Here is a 27,309-nt window from a genome sequence, read left to right as displayed (position 1 = left end):
CATTCATGGGGTCACTCACTCAATACCACACTGCCATTTAATGCATTCCAACTTTTAACTTCAGATTACAACGGTGGCACATGAAATATAAAATAGATAAATGATCTCTTATAACGACATAAAAAGAAACAAAATTATCAGTTCACAATAATGTCTCAGTTATTACTCCATAATGATTCTGCAGTAAACAACGCAGCAAAGGAACATGCATGTCTGTTTTCACATTTGGTTTTAAACATAAAATTTTCAATTTTGTAATGAAAAGGGTATCTTTCATTGTGTACATAGGTAGCCAACTTGTTGTTACATCCTTTGGAAGTGATATATATTTTACCCCATTTATGGCCCAACTATCACTTCCAAGTTCCAAATATAAACATCTGAAAGCAATGCAGGAAAAAAAAACACACACACACACAAAGGTAAAGAGGGTATTAAACGAGGAGTAAAATCACATTCACTTTTTATTGAAAGGACAGCACCATTGATGTACAAATTTGATTGATTCACAGCCAAAGGTTGAAGAAAGGACAAAAGTAGTCTAGGATTTGAGTCCGATTCTTTTGGTCTTATCCCACAATATAGTCCGGCCCCTCTCTTCTGTCTATATACATATCAGCTTCTTTCATTTCCCCATTGAAGATAAAAATAGCGTTTATAATGAATATATCAGCTTCGAGATGTAGTAGTGGTTGTGAATCGGGTTGGACTTTCTACTTAGGTCAATCCTCTTATTCTCGAACATGGAGTGGGGGAGAATTTGCCGATGATTTCGTGGTTGAAGACGAAGGGGAAGGCTTATCCATGGTGTCTGATGCATCTTCTGGTCCAAGGCATTATAATTGCCAAGATTATGCAGAATGTGTCGATGAAAATGGGAAAAACAGCAGAAACAAAAAGAAGATCAAAGAGAATTGTTGTAATCAACAACACTCTTGTCTTGATGACACTGCAAGCTCTCCTGGAGTAAGCTTTTCCGAGGCAAGTTCCATAATATTGTACATACACATACACATTAATATGCCTCTTGGGTTCACTTTTCTTCCCTTTCTGATGTATTTACAGAAGAATTTCAAGAAAGAAGCCTCAGTAGAGTTGTCGGGCTTTTCAGAAAGTTTTTCGGGTACACATTTTAAGGGTGAATCAGCATTCCAGAAAAAACTTGGTTTCTTGAAATCTGGAAAAACAAGTGCAAAACATGCAGGTGAGTCTTTTGCTTTCAACTTTTCTCATAGACATTCATATTCGTTGGCCTGAAAGAATATAAATTTGATGGTTTCCAGGAATGAAGCAGGGAATGACAAAAGGGTAAACTACTGTAACAGCTTTTGTCTCAACTACAACAGCTGTTCTGGAAAGTGAAATAGGAATGTTGTAAAAAAAAACATGGCCTTGGATCTCAAAGGGATCTTTTTTTATTGTTTATTTTTAATTTGATCCTGTCAATGCAGTAGGAAACGACCCGAGAACATTAATAAAATAAATTCAATCTTTCTCTGTCAATAGGTTTGCTTTTCTCCAGTTTATTTCTTGGCCAAGTGAATCTGGTTTTATTAGCATGGAATCTATGTTCTTCAGGTTTGTCCACTATAAAGTGAATGGTTTAAAACTAGTAATACTCTAGAAAGAATGTTGTTTGTTTTACAACTTGATTGAGTGGAGGACTTGAAAATTTTGAATTTTGTGCCCACAAAATAAATTTGCTGGTTAAATTTGGAAGCTGGTCAGAAAGATTAGTCCCCATCTTCTGGCAGAATGATAAAAGGGGGTTATATAGGTTGAATCATTGAACAAATTAACCTTGGTGTCTTCAAATTTAACCACATAAAATAACTGTGGTCCTTGGATGGACAGGGTGTCTTTACTTTTCCATTAATCAACTGAGTACCTTTTTTTCTAGCCCATTTCTGAACATCCAGGCACACAGCTAACACAGAAAATTGAAGAGCCGTATTGATTATATGAATCTGGTCATACTACTCAAGTTGACAGCCTTATAGTCGCGGGTTCATTATTCTTTTCTCAAAAAAAAATACAACTGATAAGATGTGTAGTGTCACGATTTTTAAATTCTAACATATCTCTTTCTCTTTTCGACGTGGGATTGATATTTCTCACATCTCCAAAGCGTGACATTCTCAGTTCCTCAATTTTCTGACTCCCTCGTCACATATCATTATCGCAGTTGTCCACTTTGCTTACTTCATCTATTGAGATACTTGACGTAAAATCAATTAGTCAAAAGATTGTTCTGATGCTACTTATCACGTAATCATTGCTCTTTTACAAAAAAAATATATATATCCAATATGATGTATAACACTACCACCTTTTAACTTTACAATCTTTTACCTATCCAAAACGTGACACTAACATAAAAGCTAAGGATTAATAAATTCGGGGACTTTTGGGTGAAAGGAAACAATAGGGCAAAGCTTGATTTTCCAGCAGGAAGGGTCCAAAAAGGGCACCATATCCACCAAAAATGTGATTCATACATAAACGGAGGGTGCAATTATTGAGTTTTGCTTTGGGTTATCAGTTTCCCTTTCAAGATTATTAAGTGAAGGTGTTTTTGCCATGCCATCCTGAGAATTAGCTATAGGAAAACCGTACTAGGACAAGGACTTGGACCTTAGGAAAAGGACAATTTTTCCTTCCCCCTCTTTGTCTCTCAATCCTTCTTGTTTCAATAATTTTGATAAAATAATATCTTACATATATTCAACTACTAAAGTTAACGTAACTGTAGAATTTATTAAGTGTTCTCGATTATTAAAAGGAATGTTGTTTTTTCTTATGATATTGAGTTTAAGTAATTACGTCTACAAGAAGTATGCATTATCGATAACTAAAAAATATTTTAAACAAATACTATCTTATAATCATCTTAGATTATTTTAAGAAAATTAACGTAACCAAGTATTACTAACATCGGCAATGGAATTAAAATTAAACCTTAAAATAAATTAAATTATAATTTTACGGTGACGACAGATTTCTGAAAAAATATCTATGAAATCGTATATGGTGAAGCCAGTGGCTTTCGGTATACTGTTGTGGGAGTACATCACTGAAACTACTTTCATGCATACGGATGATATGCTTTAAATGCCCCACTGAAGTTAGGAAAATAACACAGGGTCATCTTCTTTTCATCGTATCTTTTTTTTCCTTCCCCTTCTATTATGTTCTTTATCGAGTAAACTACAAATTTATTTACTTTCGTTAGAGTTTTATAAATTTATAGTCATTGGATTCAAAAAATATAATACACAGTCACTTTTATTTTATTTTAGTTAAGATGTGGTCGTTGAAACGTTTACTTTAACGGCATGAGACATTAATAAAAGGGTTTAATTTTTACTTTAACCCTTGAATTTTAAATAAAATACTAATTAGGGATCATTTTATAAATTCAAAGTAATTTAGAGACAAAGTTCTAATTTTCCCTTTTTTAATATACTTTTCTTCTTCCCAAGCTTCCCCACTTACTCCGGAGGAATATATTTGCAGAGGTTGTTGAACAAAGTCACCACCACCGTGTGAGTTGTAACTTCCCAGCTGGTTTATGATAATCCTTCATAAAGTGACCAAATCTGTTATATATTTCGAAGGATTGCATTTAGATATAAAGTCTTTATGTCTAAGCAGGAGATTTGTGCTCTGCCACTAATTGTTTTTCAAATGACCAAAACACAATAAAAAATGAAAAACAATAATTTCCAAGATTTTCCTACTATTCACTTATGCAGAACCATCAGTTAAGAAGCGAGGACCATTTACATAAAACAAAGAACACTTTCTTCACTTAATGGCAGGATGTAGTCAGCTCCATACTTAATATGACAAATGATAGCTTCTGTGGTGGGAATGTTTAAATTACCATAAAATATCAAGTTCAAGAGGTTAAAGAAATAACATACCGAAACCACGACCGGGTTTGCAGTTGCACATTCACAGTGCCATATATCCTGCAAAAGCTGCAATTAAATTTCTAATATTTCCGCACAATGGAAGCACATCAAAATCTTAAACTTTGTAGGTGACTTTCCTAATAGGCTAGCTAAAACCATCTCGAACCATCGGAGGTTGTCATCACTCGGCAGTATGTTCTGTTGGATTTGGCGTGACTTAAAATCCCATCTCCGGTAATATGTTTCTTCGTAACGGCTACGGATTTCGGGTGCGGAGGTTTTGATCAGTTTGCAAAACTCGTTCAAGGTAGCAATGTTTCCAGATCGTTGGAGGAAAGGGGTGTGCGGCGGCGCAAGTGGGGAAGCTAGGGGAAGAAGAAAAGTACATTACAAAGGATAAATTAGAATTTTATCTTTAAATTACTTTGAATTTATAAAATGATCTGTATTTAATATTTTATCTAAAATTTAAAGATTTAAGTAAAAATTAAACTATTTTACTAACGTGTCACGTCAGAAGTCAATGTTTCATTAATTACATCTTATTTAAAATAAAACGAAAGTGACTATGTATTATATTTTTTAAATGTAGTGATTATAAGTTTATAAAACCCAAATAAAAATTATCAAATTTGTTAATTTCTTTGTTTGACCTATTGTATTTTTTATTTTATCACATCTTTATTTTTTTTATTTTTAATAATTATATATTTATTATATTTTTTTATATATTAACACGTTTTTAATTTTTTTTTATTGATCGCATGACATTATAATATGGCACACAACAGAGCTACCCTCTATATCCATAATATCATGCCGACCATAGTTTATTTCCACTTAATGACATCGAAGACTTGAAAATTTTGAATGTTCAATCACAAATAAATTTGCTGTTAAAATCTCAACACTGTCAGAAAGACTAGTCCTAATCTTTTGGCAGAATGATAATAAAAGGCTTATAAAAGTTGAAATCAATGAACAAATTTAACCTTGAAATCTCCATATTTAACCAGAAAAAAAAAGATTAAAAAAGTTGGGTAAACTACATTTTAGTACTTAAACTATCAAATTTGTTTCGTTTTAGTATCTAAACTTTCATTTATTTCAATATCATACCTACATTTCCTTTTCATTTCATTTTAGTAACTGTTGTTAAAAACTTAACGGAATTGTTGCACAAGACATTTTATGTATAAATTACATCATTTGTCATTTAACTATCTTTTTACTCCTATTTTGGTCACTACAGTTTAAAAAAAATCAATTTAACTACTCAAATTTTAATTTGGTCATATTTTAATCATTCTAATTTATCTTATTAATAATTTTTGTGACATGTCATTTTTTATTATTTCATTAATATATAATTAAAATAAAAAATTTGAAAGTTATGATTAAATTAAAAATATACGATTAAATTAGGAGTACTTTGAAAGTTAAGTAATTAAAATAAAAAAAATTAACTTCAATGACCAAAATAGGAGTAGTTGAGTGATGAACGATGTAATTTACTTATAGAAAATGTCATGTTGTAACGGTTACCAAAATGAAATAAAAAAGTAAACATAAGATATAATTTTGAAATAAAGGAAAGTTTAGATACTACAAATGAAATAAAATTAATAATTTAAATATTAAATGTGTAGTTTATCCAGAAAAGTTTTAAAAACAGAAGAAAAATAGTCACCATAAATGATAGATGTGGTCCTTGGATTGACAGGGTGTATCTTTATTCACCATAAATCTGGGCCAGGCAAGTACCATTTTGCAGCCCATTTGTGCACACCCGATCACAAAGTCAGCACAAATAGTGGTAAATATTCGATTGAGTAGACTTGTTTAAGTAAAAATAAATTAAGTTTATGAAATTTGAGTCGACTGTTTAAATTTAATTATAAATATTTATAATATTATGATATTATTTAATTTTAATTTAAACGATTTTTTGTAAGCATATATAATATATATTTATTCAAGATAATATTTATTCAGAATTTTTTTTTAGTAACAAGAGTGCACCACGAGAGCAGTGAGAAAACTAGAAATTAACTTGTTCTGGTTGCATTCAATAACATCCGGACAGCATCCAGGGGCTGGGGAAACACCTCAAGGTCCATTCTACCATTCTGTCCCATATGTGCAAGAGCATCTTGTTCTTCTCGCGAGAAAGATAGTGGAGGCTGAAGTTCCAACATTGATCGATTATCTTGCAATTCTTCGGATGATAGCAGCTTCATATATACGAGGAGGGTTACTAAGGATGTCCACGGCCTCCTTTTTATCTGTCTCAATTTCAATATCCTTTATACTTCGCTCTTAATTGATAATATTCATACTATGTAAATACAACTATTTAAACTTAAAAATTTTAAGAAGAATATTTTCTTTTGTCACTGGTATCATTTTATTAGTTCTCGAAGATAGTATTTAAATGACAACAAATTAAATGTCTATGTATATTATAATTTTTAAATTTAAAGATTAATTTTCACGTATAACTTAAATCTGGAATCTCCATATTATAAAAACAAATCAAATATTTATAATTAGGGAAAAGTACTTTTCAGACCACTCAACTATTAAGTCAACTACAATAGGTCATGCCTTTTTAAATTATGATTTAATCACCAAGTTAAAATATTATTACAAACAAATCACTTTATTATTATAATTGAAGCTAAAGTCTAGTATGATATGATATTAATTTTATTCTCAAAATTTATATATTCTACTAATTTGATTTAATTCAAAGTTTTAACCTTTCAAATTTAAAAAATTCAATTAACTTAGTCTTTTTTCTTCTTTCAAATTGCTTATTATTCTCTCATAAATGTTATATTGTTCTTTCGTGTTATTTAAAATTCCTCTCAATATCTTATATAATATTATTTTTTTTTAGGATAATTCAATTTCCATTACCCAAAGAAGCATAAAACCTGCAACAGTACACAAGGACAATAAACAACTCAACAAAACGCTATAAACCGCACATTAACCAGCTAACCAGACAGAGCAAAAGACAAGAACAACTCAGACAAAACCCCATTTTACACACAGGGCATTGCTAGACGGATCTGCCCTGCTGAAACATTTACCTTCCAGCCAGAGTCGTATGGTCTCCTTAATGTCTTCCAAAATTACATCATTCGATCTAGCACCGCTCCCATACAACATGCTATTTATCTCCTTCCATATAGTGTAAACATGCCCAGACCAAGCCAGTTTGAGCAATCTCACAATGAGAGATTTGCCCTTGAGCAGAAGGGAAGCCCAAGCCAATTCACCATCCCAGCTGCGAGCTTCACAGGAAATGCAGCACAGCTCCAAAATGGAGCCCCATAAGCCCTTAGCAAATCGGCATTCAAAGAAGAGATGATCTATTGACTCTGCCTCGTTGCCACACAGTAGAAATCTGTCAAATTCAATGGTCATTCCCATACGCAAGAGTCTGTCGCGAGTGGGTAACATGTTCAGTATGACCATCCATACAATAATGTTATGCTTATGGATTCTACCAGGGTACCAGACCAAATGGTGCCAAGCAACCTTGGGAGCAGAGCTGCGCAACTTATCCCATATATTCCTCGTGCTAAGATCACGAGTCTGGCCTAGAAAGAAATGAGCAACCGCATGCCTGATTTTCAACAGATACTTGAAGCTCCAACTTGCATTCGTAGGGACCTCCATCTGCCAAAAATCAATATTCCTAATAACGTATGAGTGCATTCAAGCCACCCAAAGGGAGCCCTCACTAGCCAAATGCTTCCTGATAAGTTGGACTGCACAAGCTTTGTTCAACACCCCTACATCATATATACCCAAGCCACCTTAAGATTTCAGCAGGCACACATTGCTCCAGCTAACTATGGCACCTTTAGCATGGGTATAAGTCCCTTTCCAAAAGAAGCGAGAACACTAGCTTGAGGCAGTATGAGCTGCCTGCACTAGTAATTCGATATACTGAGCAGGACAGAGCGAATAAGCTGCAGCCTACCTGCGAAACTAAGATGCTTGTTGGCCCATGAAATTTTGCTAATAGAGATATTGTATTTATTGATTTGCGTGAGTCACTAGTTACATAAGTTGACAAAATCTTTCCTTCAAAATTTGTTCTTCATTATACATTTAGAGAATACTATCTATTATGTTTTGTTGTTTGTTTTGAATCACTAAGTGCAAATCGAACATGCTCGACCATGTAATTAGTTAATATTCATTGATAGAAGATTTTTATCAACAATTTTTATTATTATTTTATGATATAAAACAATTATCTAACTACTGTTTAATAATATAGATTCACTTGTGTTAAAAAACTGTATATGAAAGAGATATATTGAATTCACGTGTATTGCATTTACAATCATACTAGCTTTATAGCTAGAGTCAAGCTAACAATCACTTTAACTGACTAACAACATTTGGCGCCTAAACTAACTGATTGCCACAAGCCATGCTATAATACATGCATGTACACAATAAGCTATAGCCTAACATTCTCCCTACTATTTTCATTTTTTTTCCTTAATCAACTCTACACCCCTAGCATCACACATATACTGTGACGAAACTCCTCAAACGCAGATTTTGAGAGAGGTTTTGTAAAACCATCTGCTATTTGATGGGCAGCAGGTATGTAGTTGATCTTCAACAGTCCTGCAACCACCTTCTCTCAGACAAAGTGAATGTCAAGATCTATATGCTTCGACTGTGCATGATACACGGGATTAGCGCTCATAGCCACTGCTTCGGTGTTGTCACACCAAACCACCGGCTCCCTCCATTGTTGAATCCCTAGGTCTGCAAGCAAAGAACTTGTCCATGTAATTTCAGCAGCAGCATCAGCAAGACACTTGTATTCTGCCTCCATCGTGGACCGAGACACCGTTTTCTGTTTCTTTGAGCACCACGCAACAAGACATTTCCCAACGAACATACCATAACCAGAAATTAACCGCCGATCATCTATGTCTGCTCCCCAATCTGCATCTGCAAAAGCTGGCACAGACAATTTCGCCTCACTTGCTTGGAACATTAACCCATAATTCACAGTTCCAACTAAGTATCGAAGTATACGCTTGACTGCAAGCCAATGTGTTTCTCGTGGTGCATGCATGAATTGTGCCACCTTTCCAACACTGTAGGCTAAATCAGGACGTGTATGGCACAAATAGAGCAAGGAGCCAACTATGTTGCGATACTCACTTGCATTTGACAGCAGCTCCCCAGCATCTTTTGACATTTTTGATGCCAATATCATCGGTGTGGAACATGCAGCTGCACCAGTCATACTAGTTTTCTCAAGCAGTTCCAGCACAAACTTTTTCTGGTTTAAGAACAGAGAATCACGAGAGCAATGCACTTTAATCCCCAAGAAGAAACGAAGTGCACCAAGGTCATTGAGAGAAAACCTTTCACTCAGCAGCTTCACTACTTCTTGAATCTCACAAGACGAGCGTCCAGTGATGACTATGTCATCAACATAGACCAACACATATAAGTCACCAGCACCTCGTTTAGAGACAAACAGAGACGAATCTGCTCGAGACGCTGTAAAACCAATCTGCACGAGGTTGTCCCTGAGCTTAGCATGCCAGTTCCTAGGTGCCTGGCGCAATCCATATAACGCCTTCTGAAGCTTGCAGACAATAACGAACCCATCTTCAGCAAGTTGCACAAAACCCGGCGGCTGTTGCATGAACACATCTTCAGTGAGGTCTCCATTGATATTAATGTCAATGTGCCTCAACTCCAGTCATTTGAAATCTCTAGTGTCAACACAACATTAAGCGAAGAAAACTTAACAACTGGGTTGAACGTAAAAAAGAAATCATACCCTGGAACTTGCGAGTAGCCTTTTGCAACCAACCGCGCCTTGTGAGAGAAGCCCGTACTTGTGGACGAATCCATTGAAACACCAAGCAAGAATCGTGTAGCAAGAGTTATTCAAGAAACCCCAAGACTAATGGCGAAAGATACCATGTTAAAAAATTGTATACGAAATAGATATATTGAATTCACGTGTATTGCATTTACAATCATACTAGCTTTATAGCTAGAGTCAAGCTAACAATCACTTTAACTGACTAACAACATTTGGCAGTTAAACTAACTGATTGCCACAAGCCATGCTATAATACATGCATGTACACAGTAAGCTATAGCCTAACAACTTGATCAGTCATTGTCACGAAATATTTGAATGAACGGAAACAACAAGAAGAAAGCTTCATTCTCCATCTAAAAAAAAGTTTAAGTATCCACATATATAAAATTTTACGTTATAAAATGAATTTCTAAAATTTTAAAAAACATATACAAATGTAAGAATACGCTATCTCTGATAGCTACCGACCAAAAATGTGATTCATGCATAAAATAGTGAGTGCAAATATTGGGGTTTGTTTTGGGCGACGAGTATCCCTATAAGATCTTCAATGGAAGGTGTTTTTTTTTTTTTGCTGTGCCATCCTGAGAATTTGGGAAACCATATCTTGGTGGGGGTCTGGGATCTTGGGCAAAGGACAATACTTTCCCACTCTTTGTCTTATCAATCCTTCTTGTTGGGTTCATTAATGATAAAACAATATTCTATATTTTCACTTTTATAGGTAATCGTCAACTGGATAATGTAACGTGCTGTCTTCATTATGCGTGAGAAGAAAGGTTGTTCGTAATGTAGAAGACGGTCTATATTAATAGTTAATTTACATAAATTTATAGTTCATTGAATTATCTTAAGCAAATAATTTATGTTAACACTATTATTTATGTGAAGTTTGGAAAAGTGATAATTTGTCTTAGCTATCATAGCATGTTGATTTCTGAATAGGATATAGATGTGCTTGATTGAGTTTAGACAACACACTAAATTAGAAAAAAAAAATTCGGCACTTCCGCCGAATAATTGGGTAAAAACTAATTTTGATGCAAGTTTTGATTTGTCCTCTAAGTCATCAATTTCTGGGATTATCATTAGAAACAACAATGGTCTTACCATGGCGGTGAATTCGATTCCTAATCAGAATATACCCAACCCCGAGGCAGCCGAAGCTTGGGCTTGTGAGCAGGCAGTCTGTCTAACTCGTGATCTTGGGTTCCGTTGTGCTATTGTTGAAGGAGATGCTCAAATGGTTATTAGGAAAATGTGTACAACAGATGATAAATCCGAAATTAGATCAATAGTTTCGAATGTCCATGAAACGGCAAGGGTTTTTGATAACTTATCTTTCTCTTTTGTTCGTCGCTCCCAAAACGCTGCAGCACATGCCATAGCTAAGGAGGGTCGTTCTTTCCAAGCTCAGATGGTGTGGATTGTGGAAGCTCCTCTTGAAATTGAAGCAGTCGTTGCTCGTGACAGGTGGTGGGTAGATCCACCTGATTAGGCTCGACTTTGTGCTCTAACACTTGTCGGAGTACATATTCCAGACTCCTCTCCGATTGTGTTTTGTTTTCATCTGCATGCATTGATTACCTTAGCTTCTTGTGTTAGGAGCTCGCCCTCAGATGAACTTTGCTGCGTCGCATACTCGTTTCTGTTTGAAGGTTCCAAGACCATTTTTATCGTTCTTTATTTATTTTCTCTATCAGTTTGCTTTACTTTTTCCTTTTGATTTGGTATTGGACTGGTCCTGTAACCAGGTTTTCTTTTTTCGTTTGTTGTAAACCATGGTTTTTAGAACCGGTCCAGTTAGTAAACCGGTCATGCTATCAGTTCAATGGTTTAACCGGTCGAATCGATCCGACCGGTCGGAAGAACCGGACGACGTCATAATTATTTAAAAAATTAAATAAAAATACCAAAAATATTTAATAAAAAATAATTTTTTATATCACAAGTCATATTCAAAGCAAGTCATAACATATATAAGTTAAAAATCATAAAATTAAGTGAAACAAAATGATTCAAATTAACTACAACATAATATTTAAGGTAAAACATATTAAATAATAAATATAATTATATAACTATAATTAAAAAATAAATTTGGGGTTAAAAATCATAACAAAATGATATTGTTTGGTTTAATTTTTTTTAAAACAATCTCACATGGCTAAGAAACATAAAAGAGCATCCCAAAAGTCTAAAGAGTAAAAATATGAGAACAAAACAATCTCACATTGTTAAGAAACATAGAATAGCATCACAACTAACTTCTATAAATAATAGAGGTAATTTGACATTTAAAATCATGGAGTCTTTTTGTGAGCATTGAGTGAACTATTCTTTCACTTCAATCAAGCTCGAATTTTAGGCTTCAATCGAGATTCTAAATTTTTTTTAGTTTAAGCCTTTTTGAATTCAAGTTTCAAAATTATATTTCGAGTTTGAGTTGAACTTGATAATTTTTAGCTTGTGAGTTTGAGTCGAGTTGAGCTTACTTTTAAAGTTTTCAAGTTCGAGTCGAGCTCAGCAATACTCGAGTTCTACTTGGCTCGTTTAACAAACGACGTTGTTTGGTTTAATTTTTTTTTAAAAAAAAACAAAATTTCCGATTTTTTCCGGTTTTCAGCCGGTCCGGTTCGAACGATTCAACGGTTCTGATCAGTTCACTAATAGCGGTTCAATCGATTTAGATTAAACTAGACTCGGTTCCCGATTGAACCGACGAGTTCGGTCCGGTTTTCAAAACAATGTTGTAAACGGTTGGTCCTGTAACCTGTTTTTTCTTCTTAGTTTTACCGGTGGTTTTGCTACCAGCTTTTCCTTTTCTGTTACACGGTTTGGCTTCCTCAATAAAAGCAGCACTGTTGTTATAAAAAAAATTAAATTTACTTCAAAATATATTTACATGAATACTTAATAAATGTAGTGTGGGCTTGCATGCTTTAATATACAAGAATCGACACGCCTCAAAATAGTAAGCTATTATATGTCTGGAATGCAACTCATTCACGATGTAGTTGCATTTATAGGTTTGAAATCATGGTTCAATTAAAATTTAAAATAAATTTACTCAATGATATTTTATGGCGTAAGAAAATGGAACATCATCATGAGTTATAATTAAAGAAGAGTGATTTAATTATTTATGTAATAAGTGTTGGATAATTATTTGATACACATTATTTTACACAACTTATCTATTTCAATCTAAAATCCTAAACATTGAGCGAGTACTTTTAGTCAAGTTGTTCATATTTGTTCTCTCATATTCTCTTAAATCATGGATTCTAGATCCGCTAGGAGTAGTCTCTTTCTTTTCGGTAAATTTGTGTAAATTAAAGTTTATATAATTTGTAAATCAAATAATTTTTCATAATCCTTTTTATTATTTGAATTAAAATGAATCATTGAACTACAATAAATGCATAATAACCCCCTACTTATAGGTAAGGTGTGTGATATAGGAATGGAAATTATAATTTAATCATTTTTATTAGATATTATGAGGTTAAATTGTTAAAAATGTATACTTTCAGAAACCGTTAGAATTTTGTATTTTTTATAGTTATTAATATTATTTAGAATTGAAAAAAATTAATGGATAAAAGAAACGAATTTAACTAATCAGATGATGTCACGTCAATAAACTTAACTGTCGTTAGTATAATCAATGACAAATGCAACCAGAAAAGATTAATTAGTCATTTTTTTAAAAAAGATTTCAATTAATCTGTGATTGAAAATAATGATTCAATTGGTTTTTAAGTATAATTAGAGGGGTCAAATGTATATTTAAGCCTAAATTTAAAGTTTTGAACTTAGAGACTAAATTAAAGGCTTATATATCAAATAAGCCTCTCTAATTTGATCAAAAAATCAAGTAAGCTCTTGGTTTGAATTATACATCAAATGAACCTTTATAAATTATAAAGGTGTATTTTTTTTAGCGTTGAAGACAATTTAAGAATTATAAAGGTGTATTTGTCTGCTTGTTTACGAGGTTGGAGAAAGGAGCTTATATTCTCTCTCTGGCTACTCTTAACCTCTGTTTCTCGGTTTTTTTTGTCTTGATAATTGTTTACTGTCATCTTCAGTTCGACTATTCTCTCCTTTTGTTCTATAAAACAACTGATTGCGACTCTTCGTCCAAATCAAAAAAAATAAATTATCAAAGACCGTCACAACTCAACTTTTCACACCAATAAACTTAAATTTTTAATATAAACAAACAAAAAGATCAAATTCCTAGAATAAAAATTGGACTAAATTTGAAATATATGAAGAGTACAAGAAGTTAGAGTGTATTTTAACCCATATTTTTCTATGTAATTAGGGGTATATATATATATATATTAAGCTCTCATAAAGATCACGTTTCATGAGACTGGATTCTCATATTTTTCTATGTAAATTAGATGGATGGAAGTATCATGAGCTTTTATATTCAATTCTGAGATCAGATTTATTTGTTCCTGAAATCTGGCTTCATTTTCCTTTCAAATGATTATTTAAATTAATAATTACTTGATTAATGTGCTTAAGAAAAGCTAAAGATTTTTAAAGATATAACCTGTTTAAACCAAGAACAAGTTGCAAGAGATCATGAATCCAAACCCCCTCCAACAAAATCCCAAATTTGAATATATTATATCCATGTTCGTATCATACCATTGAGTATTAATTAAATTCACTAAGAAAAAAAAGAAACAAAAGCAAGTTGCTATATAAACAAAATCCCCCAGGCTTCCTGGAAAAATGGAAAAGGGAAGAATGTAATTACGCCATCGTTTCTGTCTCTTCTTCTTCTTTCTGCAAGTCCAATTGTCATATGGCTCTTGGTTTTTGTTTTTGTCAATGGATGTGCAATCAGTGAAAGAGTTGTTGGCTTTTTCATGTAGGAAGAAAAAATGGCTAATGCTGTCAGCTATATGTGGAGCTTCTGGTTATGGTGTTTACAAGGTGTTGAATTCACCATCCATGGTTAAGAAAAGGAAGAGGCTTCTAATGCTCTTCGGAGCTCTTGTTTCGTTCGCCGAATCGGTCTCGGATTCTGCCGAGACGATCAATGTCGTCTACAAGGACCTGAGGGAGTTTATAAAATCTGATTCTGATCAAATTCCCAACAGTTTGAAGAAAATATCAAAGATTGTTAGATCAGTGATTTTTCCCAGTCTTTAATTAGTACTACTCAGGCTTTAACAGTTGGGGTTTCGAGAGGCTGTAAGCAAGAATCAGGGAATGCATCTGAATTGGCAAATTCAAGCTTGACTGATAAGGTATTGGATAAGGTTTTTTCTGATTCTGGGACTGGTTTTGTATCTGTTATTGTTGGTAGCTTTACTAGGAATCTGGTGCTGGGATTTGGCTCCAGTGGTGGTGAAAATGGTGGGTTATCTGATGTGCCCAAATGGGTTTCTGACGATAAATGTAAAGAGCTAATGGCTGATTGCATACAGAGATTTGTAAGCACTGCTGTTGCAGTCTATATGGACAAGACCATGAACACCAATTCTTATGATGAAATGTTTGCTGGGATGACCAATCCAAACCATCAAAGCAAAGTGACAGACCTCTTGGGTTCTGTTTGTAACGGTGTAGTGGAAACGCTAGTGAAAACGTCTCATCAAGCTTTGACGAGTTCGAACTCGGGTTCTACTTGTGCAATCGTCTATCAGAGTGGCAATGCCGGTGGCAGGAGAGACTGTTTCGATGATGGAGCATTTCTCGAAGGTTCACTTGGTGGGAATCAGAACAATGGGTGGGCTGATAATGTAACAACCCGATTTTCAAAATAATATTTAATTAAAATTTGAGGGTTTAATTGTGAAAATTTGGCGAAAATTTGAGACTGAATTGAAAGATTTTAAAACTTGGAGCTTGTTTTAAAGTTAAAGAAAATTCAGGGACCAAGCCCTGAATTTAACCATGAAGTGTCGGCAGACAATTGTTATATGCGTGATTTCTGTTTTGAAAAACAGAAATCAATTTCACAAATCCTTCCTCACGCACACAACTTCCAAACTCGATTCCGACGCCGTCCGAATTCCGATCGTTGTTTTGAAACCACCATTGTGTTCATCATCGAGCGAGGAGCAAAACCTTCAAATTAATTGAAGCGAAACGCGGCCAAACGTCGGGAATTTCCAGTCAAAGTAGCGACGGTTTTGTTAGCTCTATCACCGAGAAAATCTTAAATTCACCGCTGATAGTTGCTCTGTTTACGACACCTCCCGCACCATCGTGTTCCTTGTGCCGTTCCGAGTTCACCGGTGTCAATCTTGTCCGCCGTAGACGGCGGCGCGTGAGGAGGTGGTGCAGTCAAAGATTCGGCCGATTTGAAATCGAGATCTCCGCCGTTCAAAAATTTGAACCGATCGTTGTAAGTATCTCGAAATCGCTCAAAATAATTTTTAGAAATTTTTTCGGGATTTTTAGGGCCCCGGAGGACGCCTCACGCGCCACACGCGCCGCCGCAGGACGAGTGGCTGCTGGAAACCGGTTTAATCGGTTTTCAACCGGTTCTGACCGGTTTGACCGGTTTCAACCGGTTCGAACCGGTTTGACCGGTCTGAATCGGTTTGACCGGTCTGAGCCGGTTTGACCGGTCTGACCCGACCCGACCGTTGACCCGACCCGACCCGACCGTTGACCGTTGACTTTCTTTGACCAAAACTTAAAATGGCTTTGACCGAGCATTAAACGACCGTAAATCTTTTCCGAGTATACCTATCCTGATAGTTTTCGACGTGCCAAATCCATTTCCGCAGTCCGTTTCACCAAATTCAAACCCGAAGGTCTCCAAATCGACGGTCAAAGTGGTTGACTTTGACTTTGACCAAGAATTTGGATTTTCGAAAAGTCATACTTTATATTTTTCGACGTCCTGATTCCGATTCCGCAATCCGTTTGGCCAAATTCAGACTCGAAATACCCCAAATTGATAGTCAAACTCGGAAAATGCTTAGATACTTAAGAATTTTAGCTTTGAACAATTAAGTAAGATTTGGGGCTGATAAATTATTGTTATTTGAAGGTGCACGAGACTCACCGGATCGTTCAACAGCTCGGCCCAGCTCTTCTAGATCAGTTAAACCACGTATGCCAGTATTCACCCGTAAGACCCGTAAATTTTATGATTTTAGATATTTATTTATGTTACCCATAAGTAATATAGTGTTACTATAAATTAGGTTCGAAAACTGTAGCAGAGCGTGGTGAAACCAGCAATCAGTAGATCTACGATTTGAACCTATTATCGAGGTGTGTTCCCTATTTATTACTGAACTGTTTTATTTGTTTTAATATGTGGTACACTGAATTCTTTGGTTATCGTATTGTTGATGCACCGATTTAATGTGATTATTTATGGATTATGACTGTTATCTGATATTGGTTTTGAAATGGTATATGATTACCATGTTTATGGATTTATGGAATTTATAACACGGTGCAATTGAATTTTTGGAATACGAATTTATAAAGTACAGCTCTGATCAAGCTGGAAAATTTTACGGACTTAATGTGACTCTTAGGTAGGCTCTGCGGCCCTGAGATCATTCTCGGGTAGGCCCTGCGGCCCTAAGATGTGTTCTTAGGTAGGCCTCACGGCTCCGAAATCTATCTTGGGTAGGCTCTCAGGCCCTAAGATGTTCCCTTAGGGTAACGCTTTTTAAAGAGATTTACTGCAGTATAATTTTATGAGACTTTTTGGACTATGATATGTTTAGTGTACCTATAGTGGTTTTATGGTAATATTGGGACACACTGAGCCTAGCTCACTTTTCGAAAATGTTTTTCCCCTTTCAGATACTGTTGGTTAGATACCCTGGATTGAGCACTTGGAGGATCAACATATCTCTTGAAGTATATCTGATTGTAATGTTTTTACCTTGCAAGTTGACTTTATTTTGTTGACATGGACCTTATTTTAAAGTATGGGATTTTAATATGATGACATTTTTACTATTACTATTCGGTTTATCGTGATTTGATTTTTAAGATATGTTTTAAATTAATTTATTACTTATTGGTATAATATTTACAAGTTAGGTTTTGATAGTATGATTTATTATAATTTCATGTCATTTATAATGTGATTTTACATTGTTTGAATAACAGTTTCGGAAAAATGTCTTAAAGAATCATAATGTGATCCACTAGACTTAGTCGAAACGCATAGGCCGGGTCTAGGGGTTACAGATAAGGTCTCATCCACATGGGCAATTCCAAGAAATAGGAAGTTTGTGCTAAATGTGACCGGGAGGGTTACCCTCCAAACAATAAGATCTATAGCTGAGTTTCTGTTATGGAAGCTTTCACAGGATTTGAAAAAAAGCATTCGGGTTGTCCGTGAGGAAGTCATCGAAAAGGGACTCGCAACGAATTTGGACTATCGTAATACCACCAGTCGTTGCGATTTTGGACTATCGCAACGAATTTGAAATAAATCGCAATGCGAACTTGGACTATCGCAACGAATTTGTAATAAATCGCAATGCGAACTTGGACTATCGCAACGAATTTATAATAAATCGCAACGCGAATTTGGACTATCGCAACAAATTTGGAATAAATCGCAACGCGAACTTCGACTATCGTAACACGAACTTGGACTATCGCAATGCGAATATGTAAATCGCAATGCGATAGTCGAAGTTCGCGTTGCGAATCTGGAAACTGATTTGCGATACCGAAGATCTCGTTGTGAATTATCGATCGCATTGAAATTTAGTTTGTCATTTTGGCATATCCAAAAAAAATTAGTTAAAATCGTATATTATAAGACATTTTTTATTTTCTCTATTTATTATTAATTATAAAATAATTCTCAATTATTTGACATTAAACGCTTAAATCATAATATTTATGATACTCGAACTCGAAACCTTAAAAATATCAACAATTTCTTTATCTGTTTAGTTCATGCTCAAAGCGATGTTGGTATTCTTTTAGCCAAATAGACCGGTCCACTAGAACCCGTTTTATTGGGTCCGACTACCCACCCTATATTTGATTCTTAAGGGGCATTTGCGTCAACTAACAACATTCAAATCCAATTCAGATAAATATCCCGCCCCATCTCCTCTCTGCCACCCAAACGATTTTAAAAGAAAAATGGAAAAGATATGCGTAGCAGTGCGAGTGAGACCTCCGATTACCCAAGAAAATCCTTCTGGAGCCTTCTGGAAAGTCGAAGACAATCGAATTTCTCTTCACAAGCTTCAAGGCTCCCCAATTTCTGGTGTTTCCTATGCTTTCGGTGAGTTTCATTTCCCCTTTCTTTTTTTCCCCTTTCTGAATCCAATTCTCACTCCTTGAAGTTTTGTTCGTTTTTAGATCATGTATTCGATGAGAATTGCTCCAATTCAGTGGTGTACGAGCTACTTACTAAGGATATTATTCATGCTGCCGTCGACGGCTTTAACGGTTTTAAATCTTATTTTTTTTGCCCTAATTTTGATGATCTAGTACAAGAAATGATCAATTTGTATAATTTTTCAACGTTTTATTTGTGTTTTAGGGACTGCTTTTGCATACGGGCAAACGAGCAGTGGCAAGACCTTCACTATGAACGGTTCATCTAGCGACCCCGGTATTATTCATCGAGCAGTTAACGATTTATTTCAGAAAATAAATACGGTAATTTAACTAAATTTCTTTCTTTCAAAAGCATTTACGATTTAGTTCAGAAGTTTTGAACTTGTTCTTCTTGGTGTTGAATTAAATTCCCAGATTTCAGATCGGGAGTTTCTCATACGAGTCTCCTACATGGAAATTTATAATGAAGAAATTAACGACCTTCTCGCTGTCCAGAATCAGAAATTACAGATTCATGAGAGTTTGGAGGTCAGCCATTGATTAAACTTTGATAAAGTTTAAAATTTTATCAATCACGCACAAAATTAACTGATTTTTCTTGTTTCTTTTAGCGCGGGATTTTCGTTGCGGGTCTTAGGGAAGAAATTGTGAACACTGCAGAACAAGTGATGAAGCTCCTGGGGTCAGGAGAAGGTCCTTTAAACTTCTTAGTTTGCCCTTGGTTAATATGGGTAGTGGTTTTTTTAAAAATATATATCGTTTTTCTTACAGTTAACAGACATTTTGGTGAGACAACTATGAATGCACGAAGTAGTAGGTCTCATACAATATTCAGAGTTGTAAGTTCTTTTAACTTATTGTTGAACGTTAATATCACTCTACTTGTTTCCTGAAGTTTACTTCTAGTAACCATTATATTAAATATACATTACTAGGTGATAGAAAGCAAGGAAAAGGATACAGGCTATTTTGATGATTATTCAAGCAGTGATGCCATTCGCGTCTCAGTTTTGGTTTGTATCTTATATTACTGTACAATTTTTCCCTTTTATATAGTTTTTACTTTGTTCTATTAATTTTTTTATATATATATTTTTAATTCCTTTATTCGAAAGTAGAATTTGGTAGATTTGGCTGGTTCTGAGCGGATTGCTAAGACTGGAGCTGGTGGAGTACGTTTGAGGGAAGGAAAGTATATTAACAAGAGCTTAATGGTTCTTGGTAATGTGATTAACAAACTTAGTGACGGTGCAAAGCAAAGGTAATTGCTTTGCAAATTCTGTGGGAAGTAACGTTATTTGTATAGAATTGAATAAATATATTCTAATGATAGAATTTATTGACATGTACAGGGCACATATTCCTTATCGGGACAGTAAATTAACCCGCATACTTCAACCTGCTCTAGGAGGGAATGCAAAAACTTCAATTATATGTACTGTAGCTCCTGAAGAGGTAGGCTTCCATTGACTATGTGCGTGCTATTTCATGCTTGTTTTTTGTTTTCTTATCTCTTTTAAGAAGGGGAGACGGAAATGGCATTTTCAACTGAGCATTTTGATTAATTTTGATATTCTATGTTTAGATTCACACTGAGGAGACGAAGGGAACTCTCCTTTTCGCTAGCAGAGCCAAACGAGTCACTAATTGTGCTCAAGTGAATGAGGTTTGTTAATTTTTCTTATATTTCAGCAGATTATCACCTAATACATGAATCTCCAATGCTGCCCTGTATAAATCATGAAATATTATCATGTTAATACATGACAGAGAAAGAATTCAAATTTTCTTCCTTGCATTTTGTTTTAATTGATTTGATATGAATTGATATGATGCTAATCATGGTTTAACTTCTTTCTAGATTTTGACGGATGCAGCCCTACTGAAAAGGCAAAAGTTGGAGATAGAGGAGCTACGCAGGAAGCTCCAGGTGAGGATCAGTTGACATAAACTAACATTAGAATTAAAAGGCAATCTAAAATTCTTCATTACTTTTTTACAGGGATCTCATGCTAAGGTGCTGGAGCAAGAAATATTAAAACTGAGGAATGACATGCTTAAGGTTCATTATTTTTTTATTTTGCAACATGGATTAATGGATTGTATGACCAACTATTAACGTACACATTTTTTACATGCTTGTATTCTAATTATAGTATGAATTAGAGCGTGAAAAGCTTGAAATGGAACTAGAAGAAGAAAGAAGATCGCATAAAGAGCGTGATGAGTACTTTAGAGGCCAGCTGATGATGATTGAAAACCTAAGTAGTTTGGTTTCTGATGGTGATGGAAGTTCAAGTCAGGTATAACCTCCGCAAACTGCAAAATGAGAATAGAGATTCCTGTTTCTTTTCAGTGTGCTTCTAAATTTAGTTTGTGCTGCAATCTTATTGTGGTTCCTACTTTCTAGACTCGAAGATCACTGCCTAGTTTGGCCATGTTATAGCAACATTTATTTGGAGAGCAATCCATCCAGACATCTTTCACAACACTTAATTTAGCTTTAATTTTTGTAGTTTTGTCATCCTGCTTTCTTGGAGTGATACAAATGACAAATCTTAGATTAATGAAGTTCATGTATTTGTGCATTACATGTTCCCATTATGCCGTTGCCATATGTTTATTTACAGCAATGTGAAACTTTAATGGGAAAAAATTACATACGAAGGTTGTAACTGAATTGTGGCTGCAAATATCATTTATCATCTGGAAATCAGTAAAAGATATATGAATTCTAAACTTGGTTTACGGCAAATAGCGAATAATAGTCTCTAGGAAACTTATCTCTAATACTGAAGTTTGACATCAGAATTGAAGTTGACCGATCAAAGAATTATTCATTATTTTTGGGTCAATTTATAAATGTACTTTTGGTGAGGGCAGGACTCCATGGAAAGCCCAATAGAAGAATGTAATGAAAAAGGAGATGATTTTAAAACACCTTGTTTTAAAGTAGCGCCCAAGGCCTTTGTCGCCAAGAGATCGAATTATTCACAGTTGCCAGATTTCAGTCCTCTTCCAGATTCTTTTAGCAATGTAGCCGATGAAGACACTTGGTTCAAAATAAACAAGGGTTATATTGCAAACCTTGATTCAATTCAAGCAACTCCTGCAAGAAAAGTTCAATCCTTTCCACCAGAAGATGCAACTCCTGTGAGTTGATAATTTCAAAGTCATTCTTCTTTCGATTGTTTTTATATGTGCTTTACAATATAAATGATTTTTTTATCATGATATCTGCGTAAGTTCAACTTAACATATGGTTCATTTTCAGAATTATTTGAATAAGAACTACAAAATGGAACTCCAAAATCTCAAGCGACTGCTAGAACTTGTCACTGATGAGAAGAGTGAACTCCAGGTCCGTAAATAGTTACTAGTTTAAGTTGCTGCACCTTAGTAGTTGAGTTGTTGACATTTTCATCTCTGAATTTCTGGATGATTCATACATTGATGTGCCTTTCAATGCTGTAACTGTTTCACTGGTGAATTCACAGAGAAAGCTTGAAGAACATATACAATTGAATGATAGATTGAAGGGAGAAATGTCTGAACTTAAACAAGAAGCATTGCTAGCTCGGGGAATTCCTCAAAGACTGTCTGAATCTGTGGCAAGTTTTAAGGATATTTATGAAGAAGTTTTGTCAAAGATGCAGGTCAAATTGCGTAACATTAGTCTCCTTCAACATTTTTGTTTCTAATTTGTTATTGAGTATTAACACGCATGCTTCCATTCTTTTGAGCCATGGCAGAGTTCTACATTTGAAGGGAAATCTTCAACTACTGAACTGCTCTGCAGCACAAGTAAAATGGTGCCAATCCTTTTCTCGGCATTGGAAACTCATATTTCAAACACAATAGATGGTCACAAATCTTCAACTGGGAAAATTTCTCGAATACAAGAATGCACCATAGCGCTTTCTGAAAGACTCGAAACCACTATTACATCCTTGATTCTATCTGAAACTGATGATAAACAAGCGAAGACCCCCTTATGCAGCTGCAACTTTAAGGTAGCCCCCCGGTCAAGATACCATTTATCAATTATGGTTTTATTTTTCATTATGTTATTAGGATATTTGGTTTCATCCTTTATGATCCTGATTTTCTGAACTCTATTTCCTATACATTCTATAAATCTTTTCATATGTTGTGTGAATGTTGTTTAGTAAGCAAAAAAGGAACTCCAAAAATACCTTCAAATTAGTGTATTTCCACTACACAGAAAAATTCCTTTGTTGTACTTCATGATGACCAATATATAGAGCTACTATATAGGTCATGAATTGAACTCAAAAAGAACTTCCAGGTTCACTTTATATTGAAATTGTAGCCTTTGTCACGAGCAGTACAAACATCTTTGCCTGATTGCACTTTATTAGTTTAACGATTTATATTTGATATATCACAGGTACAAAGTAAAAATTACAAAAATTGAAGGGATTAACATGATAATTTAAGCTTTCTTAACCAATTGTTTCATGTTTGCCAAACATAAATAAGATTCATGCTTGAATTTCTTTGCTTCTTTGACGGACTTAGCTGGTCGATAAAGTGGTTACAAAGCTGGAAAATTAAGAAGAGGAATGAACAATGGTGGAACCAAGGTCATTCTTGTTATTCTCTGCTCTTGGACTTCTTCAAGCACTGCTATTCGAATGCGAACCGAATGTAGTCTTTTGCAAGACCCCTGTAGGAGATGATCCGAACCAAGGACTATGATCCCGGCTCTCTGCCATAAGGCTAAGAGCGGCTGAGTTCCTGCAGCCTGCGGTGTTGCTGTTTGTGCCATGCAATACCTCACCAAGAGGACGAACCGTGGAAGTTTCCCAAGAGATGGGAATCCAATTAGCTTGACTCAGGTTTGCTTCTTTACCAACAGTGCTCACTCCCAATCCCATCTAGATAATTTTGGGTAAATGAATCAAAATTATAGATTAAGCCAATACATATCAATGTCAAAGTCAACAACCAACCATTAACAACTAACAATCTCAAAGGTCAACGTCAATGGTCACATGAATAGGTTGAGTTTGACGATTTAGACGGGTTGATATAGGTCGGATTTTAGATGGAATCTAGTTCATTGGGTCAAGTTGATTAGGTTACACCATTATGGGTTAAGACTTGGGTCTTGGACGAATGGGCCTTAGATGATTAAGGATGGGTAAATAAGGATTTTGAGCTAGAGTTGGTCTGATTTGGTCACAAGTGTTAGGCTTGCCTTAGATGACAACAAAAATTGGGCCTCAATACATGCTGCTCTAATGGGTATCGTATAAAGGGCTCAAGTTAGGGTTTGATTTGGTCGAGAGGGGGATGGCTAAGGGTGACAATGGCAACGACAACAGAGAACGAAAAGAGAACGATGCATGGTGTGCATGGCAACGAATTATGACCCGAGAAAAAGAGAAGAGAAAGAGAGCTGCAACAACCACTTACTAGGGACATTGTCATTACACGATGACGCCAAAGAAATCTCGAGGAATTTTCTCTTGGTCCGCAGAAACAACGGATGACTAGAGAGTAAGGTGGGTTTAGGGTTTTGGTCGAAAGGAAACGTTGAGGCGAACGATGGCCTCGGGTGGCGAGAAGTATGACGAAATTAACTAATTGAAGCATCAAACGAAAACAAAAACATAGGAGAGAAAATGTTCATTAGCGGCCACGTGAGAAAGAATGTGAAAAGGTAACCATTTAAGGCTTATAACAGATTAATTATACATTGATTAATAACTCCTAAAAGGAAAAGCTCTAAAGAAATCTGTAAACCATTCGTAACACAATTGGTAAAAGAGTGGGCAGAGAGGCAAGAGGGCATGCGTTTAGGTCCCATAGCCCTTTTGCTCATTTTTTTCCTCACACAAGGGGAAAATAGAATACTACAAAAGGGTCCCCAAACATTTCAAAATTCACAACTTAATCCAAAAGTTTTATAAAACTCCAATTTGATCATTAAAATAAAAGACAATAACTTTTAACCTTAATTTTGGGTCTTGATATAGTGTTACTTTAATAATTAATTTTAAAATTTAATATATATGGATATTAATGCCTTTAAGTTAGATGATATTTTATGTTTTTGTATTTGTATTTTTTTTAGTTTACACTTGATCAATTTTTCATCTTTATTTACCCATGACATATCTCCCATGAATAAATTTTAAATTACAAGAGATTATGATTTTATATTGAAGCGGGATATCTCCACTTATTTTTAATTAAATTTAGAGATCCTAATAATTACAATGGATCATACATATAGATATTATACATTAAGCTGCACAATTGAGAAAAAAAAGGTTGTGGGAACTTTGTGTAAAAAATAGAGGAAAAAGCTTAAAGCTTCGTAAGTAGAATGAATATTAAATCATAGTGACGCAGAAAGAGAGAGGAGGCTGCCAATATTCCACCATTTACATGATTATCCAAAAGGACTCGTATGTGCAGATGCTTATTCCATTTGTTTCTACATTCAAAGATAGAAGCATAATTTTATGTCACGATGTGATTTTAGAAAAATATATTATAAAATTAAAAGTATGAATTATAAAATTTTTAAAAATATAAACTTAAACTACTTGTAAATTTAAAAATTTTAGAAAATGTGACCACACCCCGACATCTCTAGGTTTATCCCTGCCTGCACTGATGTATCATAATCATGAAAAGTTCTCATAACATTCCTAGATTCAGAAGCAAAACCTAGTTAAAGATCGTGAACTAGTCTCCATAAATCTGCATAATGAAAATCAAGTCTCACCCTTTGTCAATTGATGTATTAAAAGGGTACAGTTGTAAAAGAGGGTTTAACAATTTACGAATTTTTATTACTATCTTATTAAATTTTAGAATAAAGAATTAAAAGTGAAGTTGAATAATGAAACCAATCTAACCATAATTTATTTTTTCAGGAAGAAAAGAAAATATAATAATAACTTAATGATTAAATAGGATTATTATAATCTCATTATCTCCTTAGTTAATAAAATGAAAGTTTTACCATTTGGGTGAATAGAATAGAAATGTCATAATAATTTGATGATCAAATAATTAGTTAACCAAAACATATTATTTCAGTTGAAATTTAATATATGTACAATATTTTTATTAATTAAAATATTGTTTAAAATTGATAGAAAGCATTTGTCATCGACAACCCACTCTTGATTGGATCATTTGGTAACGAGAAGAATGATTTGGTGTGAGTACCCACATCGATCAGTTAGGTGTACCATCTCCATCATACCATCTCCATATCCTAGCCCTTTGGTGTGGGGTCTGCTTTCCACATCAACGTATGGAAATATCACATCAAACATCAAATCAAAACAATCACAAGCGCATTTCATGTGATACTCAACTCCACACGGGAGAAAGAGTTTAGTTCATCAATCATGCATATCTAAGCAAAATCAGCCGTTGATCGCGCCAATTATTATAAATAATCCAGCAAGATCACAACCAGGAGACTTGAAGTTGACCAAATAGTCTGATTTTGACGAGGTGGATCTTTTTTAATCAGCTACAGATGGAAAACTGTAGCAGGATAATCAGCTGAAATTGATGATTAGATTGCATTATTCTTTGTGTTCCTACGAGGATTAATTAATTCCTTAATCAATTAATATTATGTAAAAAAATATAGCAAATCATACTATGCTCCAGATCTTCTTCTTTTACTTGTATGAAATCAGTTTTTCATTGTGTAAAAAACAAATTTCTCTTGTGCTTTGAAAACTCTCTGCATCGGTTACTAAACTCCAAATTCTCTCCGGCGGTTACCACTTTACACAAAAGAGTTACAAGCAGTTTTCATTTCAAGGCAGTGGCGGTGGTTTCATCCGGCCACCTCCATGTTATTTATGGTTTTTATAGAAGATGTTGTTTGATTTTTTAACGTATTTATAACAATATTTTTTTCTCGTCATTTTTTTATGAAGGGTATTATGACGATTACCGCCTTCGGACTTCCAATGTAAGTTTTTTTATTGGTATTTTTTTATATCTGTTTCTACGAGATTTCTTGGTTGTTTGCTCTCTTAATGTTTAATTTCTTCGTTCGTTTGTATATGATATTAATATAGCTTCCGTGCATATGTGTCAAATAATATTTTTCTAGACAAGTATTGATTTCTTCGTACAACATAAATTTATTGTACGGATTAGTTATTCCATTATCTA

The 27,309-nt window shown here is 34.6% G+C and overlaps 1 protein-coding gene, 1 long non-coding RNA gene and 1 pseudogene across 2 annotated transcripts; all 3 read left to right on the top strand.

Annotated features, from left to right (window-relative positions):
• The first annotated feature begins 1,068 nt into the window (after positions 1–1,068).
• LOC120218650 lies at positions 1,069–1,383 on the top strand. Its single transcript, XR_005525250.1, has 2 exons — positions 1,069–1,204; positions 1,284–1,383. It is a non-coding gene; the product is annotated as an uncharacterized LOC120218650 (long non-coding RNA).
• A 13,278-nt stretch (positions 1,384–14,661) lies between these two features.
• On the top strand, positions 14,662–18,767 carry LOC120218417 (annotated as a pseudogene).
• Positions 18,768–18,908: 141 nt separating this feature from the next.
• On the top strand, positions 18,909–23,318 carry LOC120218644 (kinesin-like protein KIN-7N). Its single transcript, XM_039215573.1, has 17 exons — positions 18,909–19,066; positions 19,144–19,233; positions 19,328–19,446; positions 19,540–19,653; positions 19,737–19,818; positions 19,897–19,964; positions 20,061–20,138; positions 20,244–20,386; positions 20,478–20,580; positions 20,711–20,791; positions 20,987–21,055; positions 21,128–21,187; positions 21,282–21,428; positions 22,009–22,278; positions 22,400–22,486; positions 22,623–22,781; positions 22,878–23,318. The coding sequence occupies exons 1-17, from the start codon at positions 18,922–18,924 to the stop codon at positions 23,235–23,237; spliced, it is 2,175 nt and encodes a 724-aa protein (XP_039071504.1). The 5' UTR covers positions 18,909–18,921; the 3' UTR covers positions 23,238–23,318.
• The last annotated feature ends 3,991 nt before the right edge of the window (positions 23,319–27,309 follow it).

The sequence above is a fragment of the Hibiscus syriacus genome, unplaced genomic scaffold, assembly GCF_006381635.1.
Source record: "Hibiscus syriacus cultivar Baekdansim isolate YM2019G1 unplaced genomic scaffold, ASM638163v2 tig00110198_pilon, whole genome shotgun sequence".
In the NCBI taxonomy this organism is placed as follows: Eukaryota; Viridiplantae; Streptophyta; class Magnoliopsida; order Malvales; family Malvaceae; genus Hibiscus; species Hibiscus syriacus.
This window is presented reverse-complemented; position numbering and strand designations above follow the sequence as displayed.

Coding starts and splice junctions, on each gene's coding strand:
- LOC120218644 (XM_039215573.1), top strand. CDS start 18,922: ATGGAAAAGATATGCGTAGCAGTGCGAGTGAGACCTCCGATTACCCAA. Junction 19,654..19,736: donor AGATTCATGAGAGTTTGGAG/GTCAGCCATTGA, acceptor TGTTTCTTTTAG/CGCGGGATTTTCGTTGCGGG. Junction 22,279..22,399: donor CACCAGAAGATGCAACTCCT/GTGAGTTGATAA, acceptor GTTCATTTTCAG/AATTATTTGAATAAGAACTA.